This window comes from Colletotrichum fioriniae (genome assembly GCF_027942845.1).
Source record: "Colletotrichum fioriniae strain IMI 355084 chromosome Unknown scaffold_11, whole genome shotgun sequence".
Classification (NCBI taxonomy): Eukaryota; Fungi; Ascomycota; class Sordariomycetes; order Glomerellales; family Glomerellaceae; genus Colletotrichum; species Colletotrichum fioriniae.
This window is the reverse complement of record NW_027076847.1, coordinates 947,710-970,684: the sequence shown is the minus strand read 5'-3', so window position 1 is coordinate 970,684 and position 22,975 is coordinate 947,710. Positions and strand designations below refer to the sequence as shown.

Here is a 22,975-nt window from a genome sequence, read left to right as displayed (position 1 = left end):
TGCCCAAACGAATTCAAAGTCAGCGAGGAAGATGAAGTGGACAAGATGTCGTCAAGATTGTTGCCAAGGGGTAGCTGAGGCCAGTAGGACTGCCTTTCTGACACCGTCGCCAGTCTTGTCCAGACAATGACGGATAATGCGTCGATGGCCAAGACATCCCGAGCTAGTATGCGCTAGAATTCAGTCAAGCTGAAAGAATGTCCGTCAGGGTGCCTGAACTATGAATGGTATGAGTGCAGCTGATGAGAAGAGGGGCGTCCAGTTCCGAACCGTGAGCAGCCACACAAATCTGTACCACAAAAAACTCCGGGTGGCATGAAGAAGAGGATCAACGCAGTGATTAGTTTCACGAACAACGGCGCCTTCCATATATTGGATGGCATGATAGGTATTTTGCCAAGTTTCGCTCCCATAATACGAAGGCAATCAAGTTATTGAGGTGGTGAGAATTGAGTACTTGTAAGGCTCATCCCAGACTACCGTAGGGGCTGGGTGAAAGATAGTGTCAGTAGGCTTCTCACTGGAATTAAAGATACCAACCTACCTGCTTCCAAACGAAGCCGAAAGCACCAGCCCATGCGTCCCCTACTCCGGCAAGGTCACGTGCGATGGTAAGGCCGACGAAGGTTCGCATGAGGCCGTTGATTATGTTTTATAGCACTCACTACGCTCCTGCGTATAAGAGTGTCTTTCATGGTCCAAAGTAGATCTTGCTCGGCCACCAGCAAAGGCAAAGGCTCCTTGCGCCAGTCTGCATCGTCAGTCATACAGGCCGTTTTCGCACGCTTGAATAAGCTAGACAGTTAGGCCAGTTATTGAGCATCAGATTCTCATGAGAAAGTAAGCAGTGTCGACAAGCATCAAAGTCTTTATGGGAGCAAAGGAGAGACACACGCTGCATATGACAGGACGATAGGACGAGTTGAGTCAGTCGACGAGGCCTATGTCCTTACAAATATGTAGATATTTGACGAAATCCTCAGGTATTCTCAAGCAAAGCTTTTTCTTAGATCTAGGATTGGTCACCAAGACAAATAAATATTCAGGATTACAGATCAGCGCGTTGTGCGCTGATCAATGCGTACGAAGATGATGGTTTCATTGTCCGAGATCACGTAATTTTCCCGAGACTCAATAGTCAGCGAACGTCGACCACTAGATTCGCTCAGCTACTTAATCATCCCCTAGTGTTAGCTTCAACTTTTACCTAGTAGAGCAACCGACCACTCCTTTCTAAGCTTTTGAAGACATTGTTGCTTTAATAATCTCTATCATATGATCTTCTGCCCCTAAGCTGCAACCTATCATCAGACGATTACCCAGGGTCAGCAAAAATGTCGGTCTCGGTGGCCTCAGCATCAACCCGATCGGGCTTCATTATGAGTGAAGGCATACGGATTCACTTCTACGTGACTGAACAAGGCCCCCTAATGGTTCTCCTCCACGGCTTTCCCGACAACTCGAGGACTTGGACCCATCAGGTGGCTGAATTCTCGAAGACACATACAGTCGTGTGCCCCGCTCTTCGCGGCTACCCTCCTAGCGACATTCCCACCGTCAAGCAAGACGCCTACTCCTTGCAAACTGTGGTTGGAGATATCCTGGCCATCCTTGACCACTTCAACGCCGCTCAGGCAATCGTCGGCGGCCACGACTTTGGCGGCGGAGCCATTAAATTGCTGGCACTTCACCACCCCGAGCGCGTCTTCGGGCTCATAATTATGAATTCTCTCATCCTTCCTCGCTTTCACGAGCTCATTCAGTTCGATAAAGACCAGCAAGCCCAATCTGTCTATACTATCCATCACATTCAGTACCAGAAAGGGGACGACAAGAACTTAGGCGCCGCGCTTGAGGGGATCAAAGATGACGAGCAGCGTCGCGAAATGCATGATTATCTCTCCAAGTATCCAATGGATGGCATGTACGCCTACTACAAATACAACTACCCAGGCCCACCATATGGCCAGCCTGTGGACACATCTGACATGATATACCAAGTGCCAACGCTCATTATCTGGGGCCTTGCAGACACCTACTTTTCGACGAAGTTTTTGGATGGAATACCAAGGTCTTTTGTGAATAGCGTCCGTCTCGTCACGTTTCCGGATGCCGGCCATTAGGTATTTCGGGAACAGCCTGATAGGGTTAACCGAGAAATTCGGTCTTGGGTACAGGTCCTGGGCAATATGTCTGGGTGAGATCTTTTGGGGATCAGCAATACTCAGGAGATGCTTCTGCTAGAAATGAACAAAAATCTTCATTTTTTCTTATCCTTAACGGTGAAAGAAGCCAAGGTGTCAAGGTCTAGACGTGACTGTTTCGTTTCTCAAACATTACCTACATAAAGACAGCACTTTCTCGCAAAGCTTTCAAGGCTGTCTTGGGATCATGGCCTAGAGGTGCCAGAGGTTGAGTTACCCCACGTCGTGTATCTCGGTGGACAAGCCTGAGGGCAGCAAACCTCTTATTCCCTCATGGAAGCAACTTTTCATCCTAATCTCCAGTTCTATCAGGCTGTGACATTGCTCAAATCACTTTCAAGTCTGATGCGAACCACTTCAAATTTTTGTGAGTGCTTGCGGCAGCTTCGGAAAATTCAGGAGCTGGCAACTGGTGTTACTGGCGGTGGCTAGACTTGTGATGTGCTTTTCCGAAACGTCGCCGGATGAAGTGGTGCGGCTCGGCTACGAGGCCAAATCAGTGCATTAGCGGTTCCAACTGCTCGGTAATTGGCATATACCTTCTGACTTTTGGGTACTTGACGCACGTCCTAAGGCAGTATGAAAACATCCTGTTACAATGTCTTGAGCTTAGCGGGCGCCAATCCCCCACCTGCAAGAGTCTGGTATCGAGGTTACCTCAAGCCAGCCAGATGGACAAGAAACCATTGTAATCAGGCGTTTGCCAACTGATGTTCGCTCCATTCCGGGTAGATCCCAAGACTTCTTCGAGAATAGGTAGTGGCAGATTAGTTCGAGTATGCCTCTTCCTGCCTACGATCTCGTAATGCTATCTCTCAAATGATCACAACTCGCATTTCACTGGCGCTGATGCCCTTAGGTACTTGATGCCTCTTCAGCAGTAATGGCGTATGCTCGCGCTCTCTTCTTCTTGGACATAAGCTATTGCGAAATACGTAAAAGTTTGCTGAGGGACAAAAGCATCTGCCACAGAGACGCAGAGCTCTTACGGATCTGTGATAATACGGGGTGGCATGCTGGGTCTCTTCCTGCTGTAACCTCATCTCAATGGTTGGTGAACAGGGGTCACACGATACGCCCTGGAATATTGTCCATGCAACACCGCTCCCAATGGCATGAATGGAGGGCCGATACCCAAAGCGTGCGTTCAGGTCTAGAGGTCCGGAGTAATGCGGGAATGAACACGGATGGAAGAGATTACGAGAGCTGCAGCGTGCTGGGCCGGCTATTGTCAATTCAGCACTTCATCAGTATCACTCTGTTGAATGCAGAAGATTGAGGGGCCAATGCTCGTGGGTCAGCCGTCTGCATGGTAACTCCAAGTAAAGATGTTCCGAGCGCACGGCGAGCTGCGGGAACTCAGATGACTGAGACTCTGGATGAACACCATGGTCAGGGCCACGGATGGGTGCGTTCCCATTCGTTCCCGGATCCCAACTGCTGTGGCGTTGTGGGGTTTTCCGATGGAACCATAAACATTGGGATAAACCTCATCTGCTGATTGCCTGGCCAGCGTCGTGAAGCTGGTAGTTGACGACCAACATTCTCATACGACGAAGTTAATATTTGTGAACCATTTCCGTGCTTCTCGTGGCTTTTCCGTACATGGCTTTTCCGTGATGACCTTGGCATTTGGCAGAGGCGCATGGGGGTGCTATGGAAAACATGTCTCTCGACGCCATCAACGCCAAGCTTTTATGAGTTGGGTGGCAGGGACCGACAGGGGACCACTATGGCGGGCGCGTTATCGCGCACAGGTTGCGGTGAGTACCGACCTTCAGTCATAGATCTCTGGTGATTGTGATGACTGGAAGGCAAGCCTTGAACGTGTTTCGACTTCCTAGTCAATAAGCAGTTCTCTGACAGCGTTGAACGACATCTGCGCACAATGATTCGGGATCTAGGGAGAGCTATATGGTCGTGAAGCAAAGAGAGGCATCCGGGGCTGTATGAATGAACATTGGCTTTTGACCTTGGCTCTACGGGAGCCCAGAAGCCTGAGAGGCAGGCCAAGGTGCTAATCAACTTTAGTCCCCGTCCGCCGAGACTTGAAAGGGGCGCCTCCAGACTAAATATGCGAGCCCTGGTTCGGGATGTGAACAACTTTTCAGAAGTCTTGGCCTGCTTTCCTTTCCCCGCACTCCGCATCTCGCACTTCGCGGAAAAGCCGTCGTACCCCATTTACCCCATGGGGGACTCAAGTAGTTTCTCCACCGATTATGCTCATCTGGCTCCGCGCTTGTTGACCCGAGGAGATGGCTGCGAACGGCTTGCCGGTCGAACGAGGATTGTAATTAAGAGCTGGGGTTTGAAAGTATATATCTGTGCTTCTTCGGACCTTGGTCCAACGTTGCGTCTTCAACTCGTGGACTCAGAGGACTGCCAGCCTTCACATCCAAACCTTAAAGCAGGATCGCCGGCCGGAAATTTGTCCAACCTCAAATTCTTTCCCCAACTGCTCCGCACTGCTTCTTCAGCAACTTTTCTCTTTCCTCTTCGAGAGCGGGTACGTTTCCAACAAAAAGACAACAATGTCCCACAACGCACATGGCGAGAGACCTGTCTCTTCACAGGAGAAGGTTGCGGTCAACCAGATGGAACACGTCTTGACTACCGACGACCCTGCTCTTATGAAGCAGCCCGTGATTGAGAAAGTAGACGAGTTCGGTGCCCACACAAAGACAGACCCGAAAGAGATCGCCCTAGTGAAGAAGATTGACTGGTACATTCTGGTATGCCACAAACATCGCACCTTCCTCTCTAAGACGGCACAAGTCTAACGGAAGATCAACAGCCTATTCTATGGTTGATGTACTTCCTCAACTTTCTCGACAGAAATGCGATGATTAATGGCAAACTCAATGATTTGGACATCGACCTAGGCCTCAAAGGCAATCAGTACAATACCTGCGTTTCCATCCTTTTCGTCGGATACCTTTGCGGCCAAGTTCCTTCCAACATGATCCTCAACCGGGTTCGTCCCTCGTACTACATGGCTGGTAAGGTGCTCGATATACAACGAGCGGAAACCTTACTTACTGGAGCAACCTCAAGGTTTCATGATGGCTTGGTCTATTGTGAGTCTATTGACCTACAAGTGCCATGACTTCGGGACGATGCTGGGTTGCCGCTTTCTGCTCGGAGTCACCGAAGCGCCGGTAAGAAAGCACTTGAATCCTCGATATGAAGCTGCTTCCTAACGTCAAATGGCAGTTCTACCCCGGTGCTCTTTACATGCTTAGCATGTTCTATACCAGGAAGGAGGTCTCAACCCGCATGGCTATCTTCTATACTGGCAACATGGCCGCAAGTGCTTTCTCTGGTCTCATTGCAGCTCCCATTTTCTCGGGAATGCAAGGCGTGAAAGGTCTTTCTGGATGGCAGTGGTAAGCCTCTTCTTGCACATTCATTTCCTTTTTCACACCAACGGAGGTGGTTTTTTGAAGAGTAATTGGCTGACTTTTTCTAATGCAGGCTCTTCATCATCCAAGGAGCCGTCTCCATCCTCGTCGCCATTCTCGCCTTCTTCCTCTTGCCCGACAGCCCCCTCAAGACCCGCTGGCTCACCGAGGAGGAGCGCCAGCTCGCGCACACCCGAATCTACAACGATACCACAGACCGTCGCGAGGGCACCAGCGTCTGGACGGGTCTTCGAGAGGCCTGCACTGATTGGCGGACATGGGTCTTCTGTCTCATGGACAACCTTCATCTCTCAGCGAACGGGTTCAAGAACTTTTTGCCTGTATGTGCTTCCTTTCTTCAAGACACCTACTGCTTCTCACGAACCTCGGGCTAACATTTGGCATGCAGACTGTTGTCAAGACACTTGGTTACAACACTACCGTCAGTCTCGTGCTGACCTGCCCGCCCTACGTCTTCTCCGCCTTCTTCTCCGTTTTGGTCCCTTGGTCATCTGGAAAGTACAACGAGCGCACGTGGCACATTACTATTAGCAAGCTTATCGTTTGTATTGGTTTTGTCATGGGCGTTTCATCCCTCAACATGGGAGTTCGTTACACAGGTAAGAAGCCCTGAACTTTTTCCCTGACACCCTAACTCCACTATCGATGCTAATGCTGTTCAATAGGTATCATGCTGTTTGTTGGAGCCACATATGGTGTAAGTTGACGTTGGCGCAGTCTTTCCTGCACATGAAACTAAACGATAAACAGGTGAACAATTTGATTCTTGGCTGGACCTCGTCCGTTCTTGGTCAAACCGACGAAAAGAAGGCAGTTGCCATTGCCATGGCCAATACGCTCGGAAACGCAGCCAGCATCTACACCCCCTATCTCTGGCCAGACTCTGACAAGCCTCGGTTCTTAACCGCCATGCTTGCCAGCATCGGGTTCTCTATCGGAGTTGTCATTTGCGCTTGGGGAATGAAGTTGGCTTTGATGCGCACCAACCGCAAGAAGAGAGAGGCTGACCCCAACGCCTCTAACTTCTACGTCTACTGAGTAGAGTGATAGATCACGGTATACTTCAGGAGGGAGATGCATGGAAAGATGGGAAGCCAGATGTTATTACTGAGGGGTCCAATCAAGACGGCACTCAGATACTAGAGGTAGCAAGTTGAATAATTTCAATGTCTGATCATTTTGGACCACGACTACAACCAAACCATACTATACTTGTCTGAATGGCCAGTGCTACCAATACAGTTCATTGCCTTACACATTTGGTGATCAAAACTTATGAAGAGGGTACCGCAGTTCCCAACGATCCCAAGGTAATTGTAGAACACGGCGCATCGAACGTGCTGGGCTTGACGAACTGTGGCTCAGGATTGTTGTCGACCGCCAAGAGAACCAGTGATTCCTCCTCTGGATCATACCTTGGCCATCCGAGGACCGAACTCAAGCCATCCGCCGGATCTTTGGCGAAGGCCGCCCATGCGCTCTGCATGAGTGCAGTGGTTTCCTTCTGCGGACCGGACGGCGGAATTCCACTCACATCCCCTGAAGCGCCGAATATCATGTGCAAGTCCACACCATGATACGCACCGCTTGTCGGGAAGAGTCTTGTGTTATCCCAATCTCCAAAGTAGCGGTAGACCCACGCCGGGACATTATTATCCAAACGAGCCTGACCCTGGTGGGAGTTCGGACAAGTGAAGGATTCCAGTAGAAATGATTCAACTTGCGCCTGAGTCGGGATAATACCGTTGCCGTATGCGGGAATTCTATAGTATCCATCTTCGTTGTGGTTGTTTCCAAAAAGAATCGGCTGTAGCTCAAGCATTAGTTACTGTCCTCAGGCACGAGATCGGATGGAAGTGTAAGATGCTAGATAAGTACTCACTAATTTGGCGAATCTGCCAGATTGCGTCAAGGAGACGTAGTCAGGGAAAACAATCTTATTATCAACCGAAGGGTAAAATGGCGGGATCCCTCGAAGAACACTGCTGGAAGACGCCGGCCTGATGGCAGCGGCTGCAGCTTTGAGATCCTCCCACTTCCGACTTCTCATGCATGCCATAGAATCGGTGGTATTAGTGCAGTTCACAGCCGCCACGACGGTGTTCCAGTTCCGCACAGTCACATTTGGGCTGTTGAGCGGGAAACTAAAGGCATTACCAGATGTTGCGATGAGGCCGTTGACAATGGGATTCTTGACGTAAGCGTACGACCAGTAGTCCACGGCGACGCCACCGGAGGATTGGCCCGCGATGGTGATCTTTGTCGGGTCACCGCAGAAGCCGGCAATGTTGTCGCGGATCCATTCCAGGGCGGCGCGTTGGTCTCTCAAGCCGAGATTCTGGGGCTGGCCTGGGGCACCTGGGAACCCGAAGATGTTGATACGGTAGTTGACTGTGACTACGACGACATCTTGAGCATCTGCAAAGTACTTGCCATTGTAGAAAGGGCTGTTCGTGTTGCCAATGGCAAAACCTAGGGGTTCTTGTTATTAAGATGCAAGGCTCGGAGCATTACAGATCTTGGTCACTTACGTCCACCGTAGAAGAAGACAATGACTGGTTTGGTAGCGGTGAGAGCTTTGGCTGTCGGCTTTGTCCAGATGTTCAACGTCAAGCAGTCCTCGCTTTGAGGCGTCCCGGCAGCAGAAGCGAAGTATCCAATGATGCGCTGCGCTTGGGCTGTCATGTTCGGGTAGTCGACTTGGCGAGAGGGCGAAAGTGGGCAGTCGAAGCCGAAGTGAGATGCTTCAAATGACCCATTGCCTCTGAATATCTGCGGTGGAGCAAATCGTAGGTCGGCGACTGGAGGTTTCGCATAGGGAATACCGAGAAACTCGAGAACATCGGAGCTGTTCGATGCCGGGTGGCCAGTAATCAGTCCGTTCGAGGTCGGCACTGTGTGCAAGTCTGTGGCGTTGCATTTGGCTGTTGACGATGCAGTTGCATAACTGTCGCTCAACGCCAGGATGGCCAAGCTCGTCACCGCCAGCAGAGAACGCATCTTTGTGAAATGGTGAAAGAAGGACTGAACTGAAAGCACGATGAATCGAGGCATCATCATTTTCTTGTCTTTTTGCTGACGGATCTACGTCTCGCTTACAGAGGTTTTCTGCCCCTGTATCTATGTTCCATAGATGATGGCGGCCGCTGGCGGTCCTCCGCAGGCTAATGCAGCTTCCCCATGCCGCTTGTCCACGCCGCTAATCTTACCACGGAAGCCATTCCCGTGGCTAGCTTCATTGCGCCGATCGTATCGAACGGTGTTACCCACCAAAATGCAGAAACTTGTGGTGTCATTGGCTGGGTTGCATTGGCCAAGATCAAGGGTTCGATGCCTAAAGTACTCATGAGAGAAGCTTGTCAACGTCTCTAGGCCTCCGAGTGCGTCTATTGTTGGACTTGCATGGAAATCCAGCAGATCGTTGTCACAAAAGACCTGCTAAGAGGAGATTGTCCAGCAGTCGAACTGGGATCGAATCAAAGCTTCATCGCCCTGACCATAGAAGAGACTTTCAGAACCATGTAAAACTGAGTCACTAGCAACAAACTGCAAAGCTTGCAATCAAACTGTCTTCTCAAGTGAGTGAACCAGTAGGCGGTACTAACATACTATATGAGCTACTTCGCAGTGAATTGAGAGGTAAAAGTTCAATTCTTTTTGATATAAGCCGTGCACCTTTTATAGTCCCAAAATACCTCAAGCACCAGAATCAACACCAGAGACTACGCTTTGAGGCCCATTTGGCTCGTATCATAGCCGTTAGCTTCAAGATACTTCTTGAAACGAACGTCTTCGTCTTCCAGATGCTTCGGAGCCTAGCGAATGGTTCAATGTTAGATAGATCCAATAGAAGAGATGAAAGTGATCACGGATGGCAACTTACGTCGGGGATCAGGAACCACACGCACAGAGTACCTACGACCGAAATGCCACTTCCGATGAGGAAGATTGCTTGCTGTCCCTTCAACTTCTCATCAAAGCTTGCAAGTGCCGCACTCAGCGCAGTCGTGCCAATAGCAGCGCCTGCCTTGCCCACGGCGGCAGCAAACCCGAGGAAATGGCCTCTAAGCGGTGTGGGGAAGGACTCGCTCGAGACCAAAAAGTTGCAGTCTCCGGGCCCAACAGATAAAAAGGTTTGGAAGAGGCCGTATAGGGTGACGAAGAGCGGGAAGACGTTGTTCAGCTGGATCATGCTGCCGCCAATGGCGAATCCGAAGACGCAGACGATGGCCCAGCCGAGAGCGTAGGTCTGGCGGCGGCCGATGCGGTCCATCAGTAGCGCGCCGATGAAGGCGCCGGGGAGGGCAAAAGCGTTGATAAGGGCAGACCAGCCGATTGACTGGATCATTGTCTGTTGAGCGGAGAAGCCGGATACGAGGGTTGGTGCGAGAAGATTAAAGGGGTATACGACGGCGTCGTAGAGGAACCATGCGCTGCAGCATCCGAGGAGTGGTTTCCAGTAGAACTTGATGGCGAGACGATACGGGATGTTGCGCTGAATGGCGTGCTTCTGGTACTGCTGTGAATCGACGAGGCGCAGGCGGAAGAAGAAGATTGCCAAGGGAAGCTAAGAAGATGGTCAGTATACGTTCATATTCTTTGCGAGGTAAAAGTCCTGTCGATATGGGTTGACTAACGAAGATTCCGATTCCGAAGCAAATGCGCCAAATACCGTCACTGGCTTGACCATTGTACGCCGCAATGACAATCAAAGAGACGATACTAGAGCCGACGAAACCAGAGATGATTGCGGCGTTTGTGGAAACTGCGACGAGCATTCCGCGCCTCCTACGCATGGCCTCTGTGCTGTCGGCACACTCCAGAGCCTGCGAGGTGCAGACTGTGTACTCTCCTCCTGCATTGCTGTCAGTCTTCAAGCTCCCGTCAGGGTCAGCTAAGGTTGCTTACCGGCACCGACACCCGCAATGCCACGACCGATGACCATCATCCAGAACATACCCTCAATGGAAGTTCCATGAGCAGCAGTAGCAATGACGATACCCTGGTTGGCTATCAGTCACAGCTTTCATCGGGGAAACTTTCCCATAACCAATCATATGGAAGGTGCGGACATACCAAAACCAAGAAGAGAGTAGTCAGAATGATTCCGACTCGCCGACCAAACTTGTCAATGCAAAGCCCAAAGATGAGCATGCCAAAGATGTCGCCAATAAGGATGGAATTGGAAAGTCTTGTCTTCACAGCATTCGTCATCTGCTTCGGATAACTGTTGACACTTGTAAGTCAAACTTTCCGAACAACGATATGACTATCGCTCATATGCGTGACTCACAGCTTAGCCAGAACGGTGTTCATGTATCCAATGATCTGAATGTTGTAGCCATCGGAAAACAAGGCGACACCTTGAACTAGCACGTCGAGCTTCCCAGCGGTTCTGGTAGGAGAAGTAGGTTCTCGAGATGACGCGTCGTCACTTTGAGAAGACACCATGACTCCGACATCCTTGTTGAAAGTATCATCAACCGTATCGAATACTGAACCCGGCCTGGACTCCATGTCGGATGACTTTGTGGTCGACAACGACTTGAAAATGTGTTGCTACAAAGACATCTCCCGAGTATGATCTGCCTAGCTATAAGTACTGGGATGCATGATGTACGCTTATTCCGAAGGCGTCGCAAATTAACACGTGGAGTCCTTGTTTCCGACCAACTTCTTGGGACGCGTATGGGTCAAAAAGCCATCCACGCGAAAACTCAAGCTATTGCAATCCTTCGTCTAGGCCTTCTTACGTCAAAGAGTATTTTGCCGAACTATCGGCATTAAGGAAAAATGTAGCGGCTCCCTCAACCATTCGATACGCTGTCTGAACCACGTGCCCCGGAATGAACACCACAGTCGAGATCGGGGTCGACGGCCAAGACACCCGGAAGATGTCTGACATGCGGGAGCCGTCGGGTGTTCGCTGAAGGAATAGGTTGTAGTTGCCTCACCTTAATCAAGTTATTTTCTCTACCTACCTTATGTTCCTGACGCCGTAGGAACAAGCTTTGATTAGCCTGTAAAGTTTGTGGTCGGAGCTTGGCCGTCATGTTTTCCTCCCGGTGAATCTCCGCCTTCGGGAGAAAAGATGGTCATCCCACGGGCCTCGGACGCCCACGTGGTGGAATACGATCGTCTTAGACGTCCATCGGAGTGGGGTCCCGATGCCGCGGCCCACCGGGCATGCTCCCGGAGGCGATTCTGCTCGTCCAGGAAGTGATAAGGAAGTTTTCCAGGTTAAAAAAATGTACTTGACTCGGGATCACGGCTTGAAGGGTCCATAACAAGGTTGCTTGTTTCTGACGAAGAGTGAGAGCAATGGCATTGCACGTGTGTTGATAATTGGAAGTACGCTACGTGGTGATGGGGAAAGTGTTCATCCTTCAAGCGCAATTTGAGTGCCATGGCCGTGGTTCCGGGTCCATGAATTGAATAGGCGAAAAGTTTAATCTTGAGCGCCCTTTCTTGGATGTTCGTCTTTGTCAATGTTTGGGGTCGATTGTCAATTCAAACTCGGTGCATGGTCTCGTGAGTTTTGGGAGGCTTTGGAACACACCTCATCTCGAGTCTCATCAACCTAGCAAACTCGCCATTCTCTCAGAGCTTAGACTTGAATATGGTTCTCACTGGTGTCTTAGATGCCATTTTGACAGTGGCAACTCTCAGCCTTAGGTTGATGACAATCCTGTTCACAAGATTCGTGAGTCTTAACATATCCCATGACTTACCTTCTTGGGAATCGATGAGCCTTATTCTAACCATCAAGTAGCATCCTCTCGGAAAGAGATATCTCAATCGTATATATGGGAGTTGCGCGTTGTACGCACTCTCTCTAGTTGCTAGGCTTCTGTTGCCCAGTTCGAGGCGGACCTCTCGGCAACATCACCCATGGCTGCTTCTGCTCTTGGGTTGGATTAACCGGTCATCGCCGGTTACATCCCTGGTCACAGTTCTACTGAATATCCTATCACTCGGATCCGTATGGGACTTCATCTACAGAGGAAGCGTACTCCACCAGAGTCACGATCTCTCCTTCTCCCGGGTAGGCTACGTGGATGAAAGTACGGCGCGGATCGTAGTAAGAGCGCCAGCTCTCCCAACAAATTACGTCAAGATCAGTTGGGCGCCTTTCAATGAGAGTGGTCAGGTTGCCATGTCGCAGACAATCGCCATCGCTGATTCCAATGATCACACGGGGACCTTTCTGCTTGACGGGCTGAAGCCGGATACGCCGTACACCTACACCACGAATGCCAGCCATGCCGGTTCCTTCAGGACAGCAGCCCTCTCCCCAAAGCGATGGAGTCTCATCTCCACAAGTTGCATCAAGCCTTTCTACCCTTACAACCCCTTGGATCATGGCTTGCGCATCAAAGGATTGGAGTACTTGGACCAGCATGTCTCGGCGAACCAGCCAGACATGATGCTCTTCCTGGGCGACTTCATCTACATCGACCTGCCAGTGGCCCTCGGCTGGACGCCAGAGCACTACACCACGGCATACCGCCAAGTCTATGCTTCGCCCAGCTGGTCACCCGCGCTCCGATCTACGCCGTGGCTGCACGTCTACGACGACCACGAAATCATCAACGACTGGGCGGCGAACGAGACAGGTCTCTACCAGTCCGCCATGAGGCCATATTGGTCTTATCAAGGGCATGCGAATCCCCCCTCGCAGTATGGCGTCGGCAAAACGCACTACGCCTTCCGCCGGGGCGACGTTTCGTTTTTCGTCCTAGACACGCGGCGCTATCGATCGGCTGAAAACATGGCGGACGGGCCTGAGAAGACGATGCTTGGCGTGGCGCAGCTAGAGGACCTGCGAGAGTGGCTTGAAACAGAAAAATCGTGGAAAGTGGTTGTCAGCAGCGTCCCGTTCACGCGAAATTGGAGGGGTCCCGATTCGGCCGATAGCTGGTCGGGATATCTGTGGGAGAGAGACATGATCTTGGAGATGATGAGACAAACAGACGGAGTTATCATCTTAAGTGGGGTAAGTTGGTCTCTGTTTGATCGACCTTGCCAAAAATTTCAATAGTTTGCTTGAGCTAATTTTCTGCTTCTTTCTTTGACTAGGACCGGCATGAGCACGCGACGACGATATTTCCGCCCACTAGCGACAAGGATGGTAAGTCCGTGATTGAATTTTCCACCTCGCCCTTGAACCAGTTCTATGAACCCTTCGATCGGTTCCATAGGCAGATTGAGGACACGGACGTCTCTGTGTATTCGCACCCGTGGGGAAATTCAAAGTTTGGTCGGGTGTCGTTTGACACGTCGGAGGAGGGCCGATGGACGGTAGACTATGAGCTTATCGTTGATGGGCGTCAGGTGTGGAACTACACGTGGGAGTTCACCAGGTGATCGACTGCCTCATTACCGAGCCCGTGGGGTCGAAGGATCATCAAAATGTGCACGCAGAGAAGTAGGGGTTTAACTTGAAAAGTTTGCATTCATCGTGGCTTCAATCCGTTGAGCCAGCGCTCTCCTCTCTTTGCCTTGGAATATCATTGCCAGCCCAAAGCCATCCCAATCCCCTTGGTCTTGCTCCCGTCCTCCAAGTGTTTTCCATACCCGTCAAAAAGAATCCACCAAACGCCCACTTCCCGTCTTGTTCTCCGCCTAAACTCCTCGTCGCTGTACCCTTGGTCGCATGTCTGGAAGCATGTGTAGAATTGAAGTTGAAAGTTGTTCGTGGTGTAAGGCCCTCAAACTTTGGGGGCCGGAGCCGCGGGGTAGAAAGTGAACCGTCTCGGCCCCGTGTCCGACAGTCGAAAACGGGGTGACGTTGATTGCTCGTGTTTGGTGTGTCGTGTAGATAGGAGCGCCGGTTCTTTAGACAATGGGCTGCAGAACATCGCCCTCGGGGGCAACGGCGGGCTCGTCTCTCTCAATGTTGCCGTGAGCACCGGCTCTAGCGTTGAGATTGTACTCGTGGCGAATGATGTTGTTCATCGGGGTAATGGCGGCCTGCGTAGCTCCGAAGAGGGCCGCGGCGATGATGTAAGCGATGGATGTCTTCATCTTGTCTGTGGAATATTGCGACGAGTTCTTCTCGTTCTCGCGGTCTTTTCAAAAGGAATGGATGTGTATGTTTGTCGAGGTCAACTCGAAGGCGAGGCGGGACAGCTCAACCGAACACTCTCGTCGATGTCGTAGGGACTGAAGGACACGAACACAGGAACTCGAAACACTTGGACGATGGCGGGATGAGGGGTCCCCGAGGCTTATTAAAAAGGCCCGGCACGGCACGGCACACCAACAGCCACGGACTGATGTGACTGTGTGAGTGTTCTGTGTCTGTACTCTGTAAGATTGTGACAGTCTTAATCAATCATCAAACCTTGACTGTCTTGAAGTGGAGCCAATGAGCATGAGAGATTCGGATCTTCGGACGGTCATTGCAGGAAGGTGTGAGCGGGATCAGCTAGACTGACTCGCTTAAGGAAGCTCGCCATGCACAGAGAGATTTGCAAAAGAGACATGGAAACAGCCCTACAGTGAATGTTTGCTTGGCCTAAAGCTGTGCCTCTTTGGCCCTGCCTCCCTTCCTATCATCAATGATGTGCCTATCTCCCACTGGAGACTATGGTGTTGCACTCCGCAACCCTGGGCTCTTTGCGCGTTGCCCAGGGATGGCGTGACTTTGCTTATTTAACTCAAGATTGGGCCTAACTGTTTCAAGTATACGCAGATACGCATGGCGCAGGAGCATGGATCGCCCGCTTGGCTCGGCCGATGTGACACAGTGTTGTAACCCATCTGTTTCCCCCTCCAAAATCACGGCATCGAGTTGAGTTGCATGAGAGGCCCTTGAAGAAACTACTTTACTTGGATCGCCCGAAGAATGACATCGATATGTCCGAGTCTTCAGTCATTCTTGTTCCTGATTTTCGCCGCGGGACACCGGACGGCCCACGGGGTCCCGAGTGGGAGCACGCCGGGCGGGCCTTTATTCCCGAAGTCAATTACGGATACAAAACTTCAATCATCCATCCATCCAACCATCTGGCATCAGCTCCGTACCCGTGCTAGAAGAAACAAACCTCGGCAGTTCTCCACGTTTTGCCTCTGTACAACTTGCGACTGGTTGTAGTCTGCTGCGTGGCCCAATATGGCAGACACATGTTTAATTGTGTTGTCTCGGAGAAGCAAACATGAGCGATGGCCCGCACCTAGAGCCCGCAACTCCGTCCCTACCCTCCCTCACGTCAAGTTCCAGAACACATCGACGCCGTCACCCGCCCTGCATACATCTATCAACCGCCACTTTCGAATCACATGAGTTTTTCCAGCCGCACTCGTCGTTGGAGACTGAATATTACTGATATTATCGGATCTCTTCGTGTTCGTGATATCTGTAACTTGACGTGTCCAACATCGCTATCGCTATCGCAATCGTCACGCGAAAAATACGCGAAGCTCGCCTATTCGGCCTTTACAATTTTTGTTGATTCTTTCAGCTGTAAGCAGAGAATTAGCCTTCACTTGTTGCTGAGTCGACCTGTCAGTTAGTGACTCGAGTTCATGCCGAAGCCTTCTAGACATTGTGCATACTTCGGAGTGAGCCAAATGCGGAAGTCCACGAAATCTAGATCTTATACCACCTTTACAAACGCTTTCTAGAATACCAGTAGCCTTCAGACTTCAGTCTAGATGAAGAGCTTGCCTGCTTGTTGAATTTTCCGATCACATATGCTCAGCAGACACTAGAGAGCTTGTGATCGGCTGAAGATGGGACGATGGGATTGCATTTAATCATCCTGACCTCCGTGTGGCTCTGGATGGCCTCAGGGTGAATAACATCACAATCAATTATTTACCATAGTATTTACCATAGTAATACGCCGACGATCTAGATCCAACATGAATAGCCAACCAGGACAAAATGGCCAAGCCGACAACCAGTACCTAGCCATGGTCGGCGATGTCCAAGCCGAGCTGACGCGCCTTCAAGTCCAGCATCGTTGGATCCAGATGTGCCTCAAAGATAAGATCGTTTTCGCGCCGGTGGATACCACGAAGAACGGGCTCAAGATTCTCGACATGGGCTGCGCTGACGGTATCTCAATCTTCGACTGCACTGTGGAAATGGGACTTCTAACATGCGCTATCACAGGAACATTGCTACGGGACCTGCAGAAACAGGTTCCATCGTCCGCGCACATGGTCGGCGCCGACGTTTCAACCATTTTCCTGCCCACGTCAGCTCAGGGCAACATCCACTACGTAACCCACGACGTCTGCGATCCACCGGCCGGGGATCTCAAAGGCCAGTTCGATCTGACCCACGTTCGCAATGTTCTCCACAGCGCCCACCGGTCCGGCGTCGAGCAGGCGGTGGCAAACCTCGCCGGTAAGTACCCGTATGTAGGTTGTTGAAATATGTTGGTTCGGGATGCGGCTTGATGGATTGCGCGTGTTCTAGTCTAACTGATGCAAGATACGTTGGCTCCGGGAGGCTGGCTGCAGATTATGGAGCTGGATATCAGTCCAGGCCAGCCGAACCAGCCCCAGTCACTGAAGGATCTCATTCACATCATTGGGACCATGTTTGAGAAGCAGGGAATGGATCGCAAATACGCGTCCAAAATTCCAGAGGCAATGAAGATGGCCCATCTCCAGAACGTCAAGGTCGAGCGAGTGGAGTGTGGGATTGGTAAAGTGCATGGCGAGGAGGCCGCCGTCAAATCTTCCATCGAGCCCTTCATGCACACGATTCCGCTTGTCGCCAGGAACGCCCAAAGTGAGTTGACCAGAAGCGAGATGTCTTTGCCGTAAGCCGGCCCTCACTAACCAAATGTAGTGTTGGTTCCCGACATGGATCCGGTAATCTATTCCAACCTGGACGAGAGATACACAAAGGAGATGACTGAGCAGGGCGGCATTTTTCCAGCGAACGTCTTCATGGCTCAGAAACCCGTTGTGTGAGTTGGCAATGTATGATGGAAATTCGTTGGCCGACATATGTTTCTTGTATCATGTAATTATTTACACGCTTTGTGGCGTCTGTCATGTGTAGTTTCGAGACGCAGGCTAATATGATCCATGCAAATGCGATGCCGTATCATGATGAAGGAAGACTAATGAGCTATCCTGTTTACTTGTACTTATGGCTACAATCGGAATTGATGGCATTTCGGGCATCAATACAATTGAGGAGGTTGTATTCGATCTAAGTGTAGGGGTTTCAATTTACCCGGTCTCAATGACATCCTCAGATGAGATTCCACTCAATGTAATCCGCTCTATTCTATCTGGTTTTTACATCTCATCTCAACAAGTAGTCATATTCTCCTAGCAGGCCGCAGGAGGAGCGAACTCGTAGCAAGTTGAGCCACTGCAACACCACGCCCAGCCATCACGGCAAACGGTCTCGGAAGGCTGACATCCCGCGGCTTGACGAGCGCCAATAGCATCAGGAGCGGCGAGAGCAGCCGATGCCGCAGCTAAAATAAGAGCAAGGCTGATCTTCACCATATTGACCGTTGAGCTTTTTGATCTGTTAGAGATAGACGAGCAGAAAAGTTGATGATGACCTGGAAGCCATACTTGCAAGATTTTGTATAATATTGAATTTGGAGAGAGGGCGGCAAGCGGAAGCCAAGGCTGGGCTAGATAAATTTCCGCAAGGGGGTTTGTGAAGGTGAGTGAGGTACTGGGGGCTGGGTCGAAGGCAGATACCTTGATTGACGAAAGGATGAGGAAGTCAAAGCCCTACGTGCATAGGTACTTATAGAATGTTGCAACCTGAGCCTAAGTCTTGATCTCACCCGAAGCTTGTCTGATCAAGGAAGGTGCGCTTGAAGGATTGTAGGATTACGCTTGGCACAACCACAACTTGGTCTCCAACGTATAAGATGCAGTCATTGATGAATCCTGCGAGCCATATCAGTTCTAGGTAGAAAGGGCCAAGACTAAATAGGATTGTTGTAGCTGTTACAGGAAGGACCTTGGACTAGGCTCGCTTCCAGGCAAATGAGAGTTTCAAGGTACATAGCATGATATATGAGTTGAATTGGGAATGATGTCAAGTAATCGACTAGTCAGTTGAATGCAGCTGTGTGAGGGCATTTGATCATGAATATCAATTATATCTGACGGCGAACGCGTGTAGTGTAGGCATAGGAGACCGGGGTAAGACAGATCGTTGAAAGGGAGGTATAAAGCTGTTTTTACATGTGCTGATATTGCCCGAGTAATGTTTCTTCAGTCTTGCTTAGGTTCCTTGACAATGTTTGCGTGATGCCCCGTCTGCGTATTGGCACCGCTCTTAGAATGCTCTTTTCTCTCCTCGTATTGCTGCTCCGCCATCTGCTGCTTCGCCTCAGCCTTACTGGAAGGGTCCTCTATGCATCGTCAGTATTCGGATTTGGTCGCAAAGCTGGAACATGACGTACTGAAGGTATCGGCCTGAGGCTGGTATTGAGGCATATTGAAGATAAGGTCTTGTACGGACGAGACTGTTGAGTTGAAGCGACAGTGAATTATCCGGTTCTTTGTGTGGTAGTGTGGTTATAAATGTGTAAAGCCGAGGACTAGAACACGACTGCTTCCAGATTGGACGTTGATGGCATTTAAAGATTATTGACAACACTGCTCCTCTCGATCTCCTCAGCTTCTGTCGAACACAACAGTTGCATGACGTGTATTGCGTAAATCGAGCGTCACTATCGCAGCATGCATCGTGTATTTACAGTGACGTCAAATAATGGGTCAAAATGTGGAAATTTGCGGGAGCAGCCATTGTACCACAGAGTTTAGGTTGCGAATGATCACAGATTGAGCGGATTTTACTGACGAGATTGCGGGTCACGTCCTCGTCGAGCCGGAGAAAAGTCTCCTAAGCTCTAGTATAACTATAACAGAGGTATAAGCTGCACTGAAGAAGATACGCAACTTCACCATGTACGATGGCACGCCAAGCAGTACGAAATCATTATGCCACTCTTCCTGGAGCTTTTACTAGGAGGTTTTTCTCAAAGCGCTGAATCGCGACTGAAATCTGTAGCAGGAGCTTATAAGTTGTCGTGGATGCCAACCACTACCATGACTGGCTGGTGCCCTGTTTAGTACCACACGAAGAAGCTATAAGGAGTCAGAGCTGCGCGGTCCTTGAATACTCAATAACATGGCACCAACAAGAGTTCAAAAACCACGTTTCTGTTTCATGGCCCTTTTCGATTGATTAGCCTAAGCTTTCTCAAGTCTAGGCATATGAGCGAATGAATCCCGCGGCAGTCGTCAGACGTGGCTGTCCAGGGGAAACCTCGTCAAGTACGCCCGATTACACAAAGTAGATGTTGTTCTTTTCTATGCACGCTTGCTGATGCAGGTTTCCAGATGAGACTCTAATATAACGCCCCCCGGAAAAGTGTGATGTAAACGGTAACGAGAAGAAAAAGGAAAGAGAGACAAGATGGACGTCTGGCGGGTGTGCCCTTACTATCTATAATCCTCAATGATCATATCCAGCACCGCGCTGCCATGGACTGTGACACAATATTAGCATTGAACGACTGAAGACTGGGCTGAGTAAGTTTTCAGCAAAGGCTACTAACCTATTGTTGTTTTGGGATCGAAACTCGTGGATACTGCGTGCAGATCCGTTCCCAAACGGACTTGGCGGCGGGAAATCACCTGCTGGTGACCGCGGCGGGGCGGGACTTTGAGACCGTAATGAGCGGTCGGCGGGGAACATAGGCACTGACGGGCTCACGGCGGGCCTAGAGCCCGGCGAGGGCAGATATGACATTTCGTGGGTATCGCCTCGGCTGTTGAGGTTCGATGTGGACGTGGACACGTGCAGGCTCATGCCGCTCTCGGTTGCCTTCTCTTCGCCGTAGCGCAGCGACTCGCGGCGGTACGGGTTCACCTTGTCATCCTCGTCGAGGTCGAGGAGCGACTTGCCCTCGGTGCGGTCGCCCTTTGCGAGGATGGAGGGGTCGGTGAGCTGCGTGGGGCCGGTGCCGGTCGGTTGGCCCTTTACGCGCCAGAAGACGAGGATGCTGGAGATGAGGACCATGAGGAGGAGGACGAAGGCGAAGATGACATTGACGATGAAGAGGATTACGCCCACGACACCGACGACGATGCCGGGGGTGTCGAATACGTTGGTGAAAATGAGGAGGAAGACGGAGTTGATAAAGTTGATGGCGTAGATTGAGATGTTGAAGGAGTTTGTGCTCTTGTCCATGAAGGGCTTGAGGACGCTGACGGCGATCAAGGCAGCGGCCTCGATGACGATGAGGGCGATGGCCTGGGCGACGCCGGCCTTCTGACCGAACGCGATGACGGCGGATTTCAGGAAGATGTAAGCGATAAACGGGATGATGAAGTAGTACGCAGAGGCGCGGTACTGGACATAGAGAAAGCCCCATTTGTTGATGATCTGAGGGTTCGAGAAAAGAACGTGCGCGGGGTTCTGATGGGTGAGAATTGACTGCTTGGCAATGAGGATGACCTTCCACGAGGCCCAGATGAGCGTGAAGAGGGTGCCAAGGAAGAAGAAGACGGCCAGGACGACGAGGGCAGCCGAGTCGATCTGGGTGAACTCCCACAGGCACAGAACGGCGATCTGCGGGAAACCGATTAGGTTGAGGCGGAACAGGACGCCCTTGAGGGTAGTCTTCCAGTCGCGACGGAACTCGACGAAGCGATCCTTCTTGGACCATCCCTGCTTCACGGCGATTTCGGTACCGTATCGGAACGCGGCGATGATGAGGACAGTGAAAATGATGAAGAAGCAGTAGACGATGAGGCCGGTAAGGAACAGGTTCGTCGATTCGATCTTTGCCCTGAAGGCCACGCGCTGGATGCCGTAAACGATGTAGGAGCCGTTGTCCTGGAGGATGTTGGCACGCTTCGCGATGGCGTTGAGGCCGCGCTTGACGGGGCCGATGCTGTTGACAATATCGAGCGAGCGTTTCGAGACCTGTACCGAGATACCGCTCAACGAGTCGAATAGTCGTGCAGCCTCACCGCCCGTCGAGCGCTGGTACCACGTGCAAAGCGTCTGCATCCAGCCCAATCTGACGACACCCATTGACCACTGGAAGTTCTGCGTCCAAGCCTGTACGATGGGCGGCATATCCACGCCCGAGAGACCGACAAAGGCCTGAGCCTGGAAGTATCCGAACAGAGAGAGGGCGTTCGCGGCGAGATGGGCGGCGGCATCGGTGTGGCCCATGGCGGAGATGATGCCGGCGGACCCGAGACCGAGGCCGGCGATGACGGCGGTGGCCCATTTGACGCCTACGAGATCGACGGTTTTGCCGTTGGAGAAGTCTGCCTCAACGCAGGCGACGGTCGTGTTCGTCTCGGTGAGGTTGACGATGGCGCGGATGGTGGCGTCGAGATCGGGGATGGTGTAGGCGATACCGGGCACCTGGTCGAGCTTGTCGCCGATTTCGAAAGAGAACTCCATGTCGATCTTGCCAGGCTTCATCGGGCAGAGGCCCTGGAGGTCCATGGTGCACGGGTCTATCGTCATCTTGAGGTAGTCGTAGCCGTAGATGCGCAGTGCGACGTCAAAGACAGCCTTGCCTTCCACCGAGACGACGGCGGCGATATTTGCCATGACGGAGCCATTGTTGGCGGAGACGACGACGTTGAACAAGCTGGCGGAGAAGTCGGATTTCTTTTGGCAGTTGTTGAGCGATGAGGACTGGAGGATGCGGTCGGCGTATGCGGAGGAGGGGAGGAGGGCGGCGAGGAGAGTGTAGATGAGAAAAGGAGCGACTTGGGTGAGCTTCATGATTATTGCTTTATGTTTAGTAGTAACGAATGTGTGGTGTTTGTAATGTTATTGCCCGTCAAAGGTGTCTGGTCGCAGGCATCGTCAGCTTGCGATTGGAAGCACTCTACGATGGCGACGTTTGAAGCTTCAAGCTTTCTTTCTTCCTCGTGTGTCCCCTCGATATGTGCGTGTGCGAGAGAGTGTCTCTACTCACGATAGTTGGACGCGGTGCAGAATCATCCGATGAGCTCAAAAGGGTCCAATTAAGGTTCCACGGTTGTCCCCTGAAAGAGTGGAAGGGGGCAACTGGGCAAGGTGGGGGAGGGGGGGAAGAAGAGGCGAAGCGAGTGAGAGGATTCTTCCCCTTCAACGTCGAATAGCTCCTCGTTGTCTATACTGGAACTTCGACGTCAATTGTTTAAAGGAAAGACAGAAAACAGCGTTGCATGATCGAAAGAGACTCGGACGGGGGGGACAGGGCACACGGTCGCTCTTCTACGGATAGATTAAACGAGAGAGAGACCCGACAGATTGGCGACGAGAGTCAGAGAGGTACGAAAAAAAAGGGTGGTTTGTTGCCAAGCTTCAATTTCCCGTTTGGTTTGTGC

The 22,975-nt window shown here is 51.2% G+C and overlaps 8 protein-coding genes across 8 annotated transcripts; 4 read left to right on the top strand and 4 right to left on the bottom strand.

Annotated features, from left to right (window-relative positions):
* Positions 1-1,334: 1,334 nt before the first annotated feature.
* On the top strand, positions 1,335-2,123 carry N0V96_008898 (uncharacterized protein; the record flags this gene model as incomplete). Its single annotated transcript, XM_065758482.1, has 1 exon — positions 1,335-2,123. The coding sequence occupies one exon, from the start codon at positions 1,335-1,337 to the stop codon at positions 2,121-2,123; it is 789 nt and encodes a 262-aa protein (XP_065612875.1).
* A 2,612-nt stretch (positions 2,124-4,735) lies between these two features.
* N0V96_008897 (uncharacterized protein) lies at positions 4,736-6,664 on the top strand (the record flags this gene model as incomplete). Its single annotated transcript, XM_065758481.1, has 7 exons — positions 4,736-4,936; positions 4,999-5,178; positions 5,418-5,590; positions 5,679-5,946; positions 6,015-6,225; positions 6,292-6,323; positions 6,377-6,664. 7 exons carry the CDS (start codon positions 4,736-4,738, stop codon positions 6,662-6,664), a joined length of 1,353 nt encoding a protein of 450 aa, XP_065612874.1.
* Positions 6,665-7,460: 796 nt separating this feature from the next.
* N0V96_008896 (uncharacterized protein) lies at positions 7,461-8,626 on the bottom strand (the record flags this gene model as incomplete). The annotated part of the gene is made up of 2 exons (XM_053188832.2): positions 7,461-8,098; positions 8,158-8,626. 2 exons carry the CDS (start codon positions 8,624-8,626, stop codon positions 7,461-7,463), a joined length of 1,107 nt encoding a protein of 368 aa, XP_053053598.2.
* Positions 8,627-9,348: 722 nt separating this feature from the next.
* On the bottom strand, positions 9,349-11,143 carry N0V96_008895 (uncharacterized protein; the record flags this gene model as incomplete). The annotated part of the gene is made up of 6 exons (XM_053188831.2): positions 9,349-9,441; positions 9,510-10,193; positions 10,264-10,481; positions 10,535-10,628; positions 10,703-10,853; positions 10,920-11,143. 6 exons carry the CDS (start codon positions 11,141-11,143, stop codon positions 9,349-9,351), a joined length of 1,464 nt encoding a protein of 487 aa, XP_053053597.2.
* A 1,102-nt stretch (positions 11,144-12,245) lies between these two features.
* Positions 12,246-13,993, top strand: N0V96_008894 (uncharacterized protein; the record flags this gene model as incomplete). The annotated part of the gene is made up of 4 exons (XM_053188830.2): positions 12,246-12,329; positions 12,473-12,537; positions 12,692-13,622; positions 13,706-13,993. The coding sequence occupies 4 exons, from the start codon at positions 12,246-12,248 to the stop codon at positions 13,991-13,993; spliced, it is 1,368 nt and encodes a 455-aa protein (XP_053053596.2).
* Positions 13,994-14,464: 471 nt separating this feature from the next.
* Positions 14,465-15,031, bottom strand: N0V96_008893 (uncharacterized protein; the record flags this gene model as incomplete). The annotated part of the gene is made up of 3 exons (XM_065758480.1): positions 14,465-14,697; positions 14,903-14,910; positions 14,973-15,031. 3 exons carry the CDS (start codon positions 15,029-15,031, stop codon positions 14,465-14,467), a joined length of 300 nt encoding a protein of 99 aa, XP_065612873.1.
* A 1,464-nt stretch (positions 15,032-16,495) lies between these two features.
* On the top strand, positions 16,496-17,560 carry N0V96_008892 (uncharacterized protein; the record flags this gene model as incomplete). The annotated part of the gene is made up of 4 exons (XM_065758479.1): positions 16,496-16,691; positions 16,749-16,999; positions 17,102-17,375; positions 17,436-17,560. The coding sequence occupies 4 exons, from the start codon at positions 16,496-16,498 to the stop codon at positions 17,558-17,560; spliced, it is 846 nt and encodes a 281-aa protein (XP_065612872.1).
* A 2,527-nt stretch (positions 17,561-20,087) lies between these two features.
* On the bottom strand, positions 20,088-22,385 carry FLC3_2 (putative flavin carrier protein 3; the record flags this gene model as incomplete). The annotated part of the gene is made up of 2 exons (XM_053188827.2): positions 20,088-20,121; positions 20,191-22,385. 2 exons carry the CDS (start codon positions 22,383-22,385, stop codon positions 20,088-20,090), a joined length of 2,229 nt encoding a protein of 742 aa, XP_053053593.2.
* Between the last annotated feature and the right edge of the window lie 590 nt (positions 22,386-22,975).